Genomic DNA, 7,919 nt, shown 5'->3' with positions numbered 1-7,919 from the left:
TGCAGGCACTTGTAGCAAATGTAGCACTGCCAGTTGTCGTTGGAGATTCTTAGTCCTCCTTTCCGTTCTTTCAGTCGCTTTACGTATACGTCGACTTTCCATGTCCATTCTTGTGAAACCCGCGAGACACAACAAACACAGCTCCGATCACAGCGTTCTCCATCCTCCTGTTGTTAATGTTGTTCTTCTTTGTTTCTGTTGTTGAACACCGCGCACGAATGACGTCGCTGTCGACACGTCACTTAGTACACACTCTCGGTGCGAACGCAACCCTTTAAATGGTACTGAGAAATAGTTCCCGCAAAATCGTCCCAGTACTTTAGTACTGTCCATTTAGTTCTGGAACTAAAGCGGTGCGAAAGGCCCTACTAATTCTGTGGACAAGTGACCGATTTCAGCCGCGGCTTCCGTGTCTATTTTAGTGTAGGGGGCGGGGCTTCGGATTCTAGAGAGCATTTGATTGGACAGAAAGTTTGATGAGAAGCTGAAGTACGATGTGACGTCAAACAAATCGCTGAGCCGTTTTGGCGGAAGTGACGAACTGCAAGCTTTGAATGCTTATATCTTCTAAATGCGCATTTTGTCACTGTTTTGGAGCACACTGCCTTATAGATAATCTTAAGACTAACATATTGATACTAACACCCAAAAAACTTAAATTTTGATTTCATGGGGACTTTAACCCTTCAACTGTCACCGTACCACCAGTGGGACGTTTGGAGCTGTTTTTTTTTGGGGGGGGGGGTTTTCCTCTATCAAATCTTTTTGTAATCATCATAAATCATATATCATTTGAAAGCTTAGAAGCCCAAGATTCATCCCGTGAAAACCATTTCGAAATCAGACATTGCGTTACCATGGAAATGGCACTTTAAAATCTTTTGGCGGTCTCCTCCCCCTTAGTGGGCGGTGTCAAGTGTCATATTACAAAATGCGTTACGCTCTTTTAGAATCAAAACCTTCTATAATCTTGACAAAAAACATATAATTGGAAAGTCTGAGTCTCAGGATTCCATATTTGGTGGTTATTTTAAGATAGAAGTAATATTGACAGAGAAATCTAGACATTTGTGACAGGAAAATGCATTAAAAAAAAATGTAATGGAGTTTGGACAGCACCCGGTGGCTGTTTGTGGTATAACTCCCTAAATAAAATCTCACAGGAACCTCCATTTTTTTCATATCAACTTCAAATTTGGAACATAACTTACTTAGACATAAGGCTATAATTTTATACCAATTTTAGAGTAAAACCTGATATGTAAAATATGTATTATATATATAAAATAAAATTAATATAGTGCATTTTCTTTACAGTCAATTTAAACTACTATAACTTTTTGATACATACATTTTTGAAAAAATTTCCACTTTTGCAATAATTTGCGGATTTTCTTCTTTAAAAAGAGACCAACCGTATGTCTGTATTCCAAAGTGTTCATAAAATTACAACAAATTTAAGTTTGGACAGTGCACCTGCACGCCTACTTTAATAAATGGGGGGTGACAGTTAAAGGGTTAAGGTTGCCGATGGACTCACTTGATCTTTCTGAACTCGTCACAGTCGCACAGGATCAGGTTCATGTGTTTGTCGAACGCTTTGAACGTGCCGATGAAGATCCGGCCGTCCTGCAGGATACAGCGCATCCGGAAGTCGATGTGCTGCAACATCTTACTGCTCTTACCCACCGTCTGGAAGACAAGCAAGAGTTAAACACAACATTACAGATACACATGCATCACACTGACCAGCAGACACTGGTAACATAGGACTTTTATTTTGCAATGTACCCTGTTCAAGGTACACAAGTTACTCTTACTGTCCATTGTGCTTTGGATGTTTATTTTTATTATAAATAGTTATGGTTAATACCTAAAGCATGCACATCTATTTATTAGATAATAAATAAATCAAAGCACTTATTGACCACGACGGAAACAATCGGAGAGCAAAATAAAAGTCTTCTTCCTGATTGCGTTGCGCAGCTAACCCGCTTATTCTTCCCCACTGGAGCAGACAAATAACGTAAACAATAGACTTAAACTCCTAAAAAATGTGCTGCAAAACATAACTCATACTAGCATAATTATGTAATCATATAAAATGGTTTAAATCGATCTCTGTGCTACAAAAGCAAACAAACGCTCACCATTATATCATTCTCCAGACTGGATTTTTAGAGAAAGGTTCCTGCATTTTGTTTCAGAAACAAACTATCATTTCTAATGCGTTTTAAATGCCTGATTGTATTTGTTTTCGGCCGCTAGCCGATCGCTAGCGCTAAGCATCAACAACGTAATGATAACGAACCCAGTTTGAACTCATAATCTTCACTAAACAGCAGAAATATTAAGGTAGTTGTTTAATCGTACACTAATAAGACAAATAGCGAAGTCTTACCATGGTTGCTGTTCGGATGGCTCCGATTAATATCGGATTCTGCCAAACTAGTTTTAAAAATTGACCCGCAAACCGCCGCTGAGTCCTTTAATGGAGGCGAAGCGGAAAAGAGTGCGACGCGACGGGAGTCCGACCGGAAACACGGAACACGATCTAAACTGTCCGCTTCCGTCCGCTGCTCCTTCTGTGTGTACATTGTACGAAAAAAAAATATATATATATATATTTTTTTAATCAGGCTTCTTTTAGCGAAATAAAAAAGAAATACAAAATACGATCACAGAGAAAAGGAATAATATAAGTGAAAAATAAATCACTCAGTCTTGATTATTTTTTATGTGAATGTAGTAAAGATTATAATGTTAATCAATATTAAAATAATAATATTACTATTAATTTATTTATAGTAATTTAATAATATTAGTCTAATATGTGAGCCTGGAGCACAAAAGCAGTGTTGAGTCGCTGGGGGATATTTGTAGCAATAGCCAACAATACATTGTATGGGTCACAATTATACATTTCTCTTTTATGCCAAAAATCATTAGGATATTAAGATCATGTTCCAATGAAGATATTTTGTAAATCTCCTACCGTAAATATATCAAAACTTAATGTTTGATTAGTAATATGCATTGCTAAGAACTTCATTTGAACAACTTTAAAGATGATTTTCTCAATATTTAGATTTTTTTGCTCCCTCAGATTCCAGATTTTCAAATAGTTGTATCTCGACCAAATATTGTGCTATCCTAACAAACCATACACCAATGGACAGCTTATTTATTCAGCTTTCAGATGATGCATAAATCTCAATTTCAAAAAATTGACCCTTATGACTGGTTTGGTGCTCCAGGGTCACATACAGTATATCGTCTTTTTTCACAAAAAAATAAAAAACGAGAATTGCCCGCAACAGAACACTGAATATTCTAAGCAACATATTATTTTAACAATAATAAAGGTACTTTACTATTATCAGTTTATTACTATTTATTATTATACTACTTTATTTCCATTACAAGACATTTTTATATATTTATTAATTGTATTTTTTTTCTCTAAATAACCTGCTGAATAAACTAATAATCTAATTGAACAGAATCTACTGTTCATCAGCATGCATCGCTTTTATATTTAGAAAAATACTTCGGCAAACTGGTAATCTTAGACGTACAGAATAAACGAGAATAAAAGAAGCAATACATTTTTAAATGAATTTAGTTTATTCCTTCAGCTGAGAATAAATTGGTATTTTTATATTAATCATCCAACTGTACACATTCACTTCAGAAAAATAAATAGAATTCAAATCATTAAATCCAGCCTAATTGATGTTAATATGCTGTAGATCACAGGCTAAGTGTTGCATGGTTTACAGTGTTAAGAAAATAAAGAGTAGCTGTAAGACATGAGAACACGTAACATCAGGTGTGAGGCGTTTAGCTGGACGCTTTCCATCTCTGACCTGTATTTGTCAGGTCACTTTAAATCCAAACAATCTGGTAATTAGAAAATATGACCTAAAATAAAGTGCAAAAACAGCCGACGCTAATCCAATCACCCACGATCTGTACTCATCCGCTGAGGAAAACCGATCACTGAGAAACTAAAAACCCTGTTAAAGAGTCACTCGTGTTGGAAAGAAATGCATATGACTCGTACCACATAAGAAACGCTTTGCTTTACTCCACTTTGATAACCGGAAGTTATTGTTTGTACCTTAGTATTTACAGTCCTGGTTTTGTGTTTTGCATCTGAATAAGAAGCCAAATCTTTGAAATAAACAGAATAGGCACGATTTCAGTGCTAAATCTTCAGCATAACAACAAATGATGTCAACCAAAAGCTCGAAAACACACACACACCTTATTTTCCACAAAATAAAGCACATTTTCTTTAGGTTTGCACTAATTCCCCCCACAAATATTGTGATTCTTTCACATTAAAGGTATAAAAGGATCAAGATTTCTAGCTGCAGGTTTGATCATATTAAAATGGCTAACATTATAGCGTCAGTCAAGTGGTTTGTGAGTTCAAGATTGAGGAGAAAGTGAATATTTTAATTATGTGGCGATGGCATTTTTGGGCTATTGCTTTATGTTTATCCAACCATATGTGCATATATATATATATACACACACACTCTTACTAAGCATTTCTAGGTCAGAGCTCACCCGAAATCAAAATAAATTATATTTTGCATGAAGAACATAAAGCCCATTCTTTGCAGCTATTTTTTTTTTCAGTTAGAGAATGAGATTTTCTTGCATCACAAGTTAATTTGAAAAGGAAAATGTGCTTGATTTTCATGAAAATCATGTAAAAACTATACATTTTCTTCATGCAAAATAATATTTCTAATTCTCTTGATTTTGAGGTGAAATGTGACCTGCTGCATGTTTCATATTAGCTGTTATCACTCTGCCAGTAATAAAGTGCAACCTTTTTCAATTGGTAAACCCATGTTTGCATGAAGGTACAGATCTGCAGTGGCAATACAAACCATATGAAATTGCGTCTTGCACTCCTCTGTACATGTACGCACAACAGATGAGACTCATTCAGACACATACCATGCAAAACTCAATTGAACTTCAAGTTCTAGAGGAAAAGTCTGTTGCATGTGCATTACTACAGTAGAGACGGGTGGCAGTCATGAACAGGTTAATACGAGGGTCACACAGTGTGCATAGAGTGAGCCGAGGGGCGCTGCATTGCTGTGCATCCATCATCGACTAAGGCAGCGTAAAATCAGAAGAGGATGGTAAGAAGACCTAAGCTAATGGATACAGAGCGTTTCTCCCTCGTAGCAGCACCAGTTTGATATGACGGTGAAAGCGGATGGAAAGTGTGCATGCATCACTCCTGACCAAAGCCTTCCGTTTCCTCGATGGCAAACAGCAGCTTCTCCTTTAGCTGCTCGAAGCTTTTATAGGGCGGCAGATCCAGACGGTTAAAGCTGGTGGGGTGAAAAATCAAATAAGCACTTAAAAAGCTGCACAGCCCTGCATGCTGATATTGCCTAATGTGATAATGCTGCGTTCAAAAGTATCAATACAAACTTTCCATCATGTATAGTTGTTTAACAATATAATGAAGATGTTTCAGAGTATATACAAGTATCAGCTTTAAAAAAAAAAAAAAGATATCAGTATAAGGCATAAAATAATGTCTTCAGAATCATTCATGCATGGGTCAAAGACGTTAAGATGTCCGCATCAAAAGAAATGTACAAAAGTGATTTTATGTCCATAGAAAGCACATTGAATGTAAGTAAAGTGCCTACTTTTAAGTTTTTGGAGAATAAAGTGTAAAAATTTGGTTGAAATAATGTTACATTGTCATTCAGTGTAACACAATATTTATGTAAAAATTCAAACTACATGCTTATACATATTAAAATATATAAAAGAATAAGTGAGCATATTAAATTTTATTGTGTTTTAAATGAGTAAAAATTCTTACTGACAAACGGGCAAAAACCTAGGATAGTGGCAAATTTTAAAAATGATTATTATTTGGGGTGGAAGTAATTAGTCTTTTAATATGTCATAAATTGATTTTTGTTGTAAATATGCCTGACGAGATTGAATGACATTTTAGTGGGTCTCTTCTGTAAATCAGGGAAGAACGTATGATATTTATTTTTTGCTCGGAAAAACAAAAACAAAATTGCAATTCAATTTTACTTTTTCATTTTGGGGGGAGAAAAACAACAACAATTTAAAGCAGTATTACACTTATTGTTTTTACGCTTAACCCCTTTTTCGTCTTTGACCCACATGTGAAAATGGGCTGAGAATTGAACAAATGGTTGTAATCTGGTTTAGAGGAAGAAAGGAATCGTGTTTGTGGTGTTTTTCTGTTGATTAAGGGAGAACACAAGACTTCTTCATTGCACAAATGGTTGTCTAAAGCAAAAAATGCTACAGAGTGCATCGTATCTAGTGAGAAAGCTGAGACCTGCTGGAGCTAAACAGCATCCAAAATGAGTAAGAAATGCAGGATTTCATGCAGATGCTGCAGGGCAGTCTCACTGACTAGAAGAACGTTATGTTTTTAGCTTGAAGACTGTAAATGATTTCATCTATATTTTAAGGAGGTCTGCAGAAGTGAATGAATTGCACACTGGTCATTTTTGTTCGACGCAAAACCATCTGCCACAACAGGTCATATCTGCTTTAATGCACAATGCAATTTCCATATACTATATACATATAAGCTTAATTCTTATTACTGTCAGTGTGAACAGGCCTTTAGTGAGTGAGTACAGTAACAGTACGATAATCAAATATGATTTCTGATCTTACCATGTGTGGCTCCTTGGCAGCCAGTTTTCTTTTCCCACTTTCTCAATACAGAACTTTTGCGGCCCATTGCTCCCTACAGAAATCACAACATACCTTCTGATCAAAAACATATTCTTTGAAGTGCAAGAGAACGTACTGGCATTGCATTTAAACCAATAGGCTGTGCAGGCATACATGCAGAAGAATAAGGGGAAGATACTATTTCATTGTGATGAATTTTGAATACCTAATTTTATATATCTACTTGAAGTTCCCCAAAGATTTTAAGTTCAAATTTCAAAAACATTTAAAAACACTCTTAACATGTTCAAGGTTTGATGATGTTAATATATTGGTTACATGTCTATGGCCTCATTTACACCTGATATTAACAGCAGACACAAAATATAGTTGAAAATGTCTTGTGACATTTGGAGCTCAGAGATGCATTTGTACAGAAAAGGCCTTTGAATGTTATGAAGTGTAGTTTGTACCTCCAGCTCTTTGGCATCAAAGTATTGCAGGTACTGCTGCGGCAAGACCTCATTAAAGCCCTCGAGAAACGCCTGAGTCTGTTCCTCGACCCCTCTGGACAGCCTCCACTCAGCAACCAACCTGCAACACGTTTTATTCCACAATCACGCACTGATATTATGGCTAATAGTGCTGTAACTATATGCTGTTTGTCAAGATGAAAATAGACTTATTATAATTATTTTATTATATAAATCATAATCATTAAAAAATATATTTTTAACAATTTTCAAAAATGAATCAATCTTTAGCATTTTCATTAGATATTTTTACAGTCCTAGTGGCTTTTTTCGTAAGAAAAAATTTAAATTATATTTATATAATATTATTATTTATTTATTTTAACATATTAATTATAATAATTATAAATTATATTTATTATAACTTAACATTTAACATAATATTCTGAATTATCTATATAATTATATAATGTCATTATTGTATGCAATAAATGTAATTTTATATCGATATATATCTATGTGTATCTCTCTCTCTACATATAAAGCAGCTACATTTATTTGTAAATATACAAAATATTTTAATTATTATAATAATATAAATATATATATTACATATACAAATAATTAGAAATATTTATAACTAATTTATAATTAAAAATATTTATAATACATATTAATTTATTTAATGTTTAATTATAGAAATAATAATTATATATTATGTCATTATTATAT

The 7,919-nt window shown here is 34.4% G+C and overlaps 2 protein-coding genes and 1 long non-coding RNA gene across 3 annotated transcripts in view; all 3 read right to left on the bottom strand.

Moving 5' to 3' along the window:
- The window catches only part of LOC107553909 (small nuclear ribonucleoprotein-associated protein B'), a 7,941-nt gene extending 5,407 nt beyond the window's left edge, over positions 1 to 2,534 (bottom strand). Inside the window, exons 1-2 of the mRNA XM_016236259.1 lie at positions 2,402 to 2,534; positions 1,541 to 1,692 (exon numbers count right to left, since the gene is read on the bottom strand). Coding sequence (XP_016091745.1) covers positions 1,541 to 1,692; positions 2,402 to 2,404 — 155 coding nt within the window. The 5' untranslated portion in view covers positions 2,405 to 2,534. The remainder of the gene's footprint in view (positions 1 to 1,540; positions 1,693 to 2,401) is intronic.
- A 2,295-nt stretch (positions 2,535 to 4,829) lies between these two features.
- Positions 4,830 to 6,786, bottom strand: LOC107553907 (uncharacterized). Its single transcript, XR_001605003.1, has 2 exons — positions 6,715 to 6,786; positions 4,830 to 5,363 (listed from the first exon to the last, which is right to left on the bottom strand). It is a non-coding gene; the product is annotated as an uncharacterized lncRNA (long non-coding RNA).
- Positions 6,787 to 7,069: 283 nt separating this feature from the next.
- LOC107553903 (E3 ubiquitin-protein ligase Itchy-like) overlaps positions 7,070 to 7,919 on the bottom strand; it is a 17,821-nt gene continuing 16,971 nt past the window's right edge. The window contains exons 21-22 of the mRNA XM_016236252.1: positions 7,188 to 7,308; positions 7,070 to 7,075 (exon numbers count right to left, since the gene is read on the bottom strand). Of these exons, the coding sequence (XP_016091738.1) occupies positions 7,070 to 7,075; positions 7,188 to 7,308 (127 nt within the window). The remainder of the gene's footprint in view (positions 7,076 to 7,187; positions 7,309 to 7,919) is intronic.

This window comes from Sinocyclocheilus grahami, unplaced genomic scaffold, assembly GCF_001515645.1.
Source record: "Sinocyclocheilus grahami isolate Dianchi unplaced genomic scaffold, SAMN03320097.WGS_v1.1 scaffold485.1, whole genome shotgun sequence".
NCBI lineage: Eukaryota > Metazoa > Chordata > Actinopteri > Cypriniformes > Cyprinidae > Sinocyclocheilus > Sinocyclocheilus grahami.
This window is presented reverse-complemented; position numbering and strand designations above follow the sequence as displayed.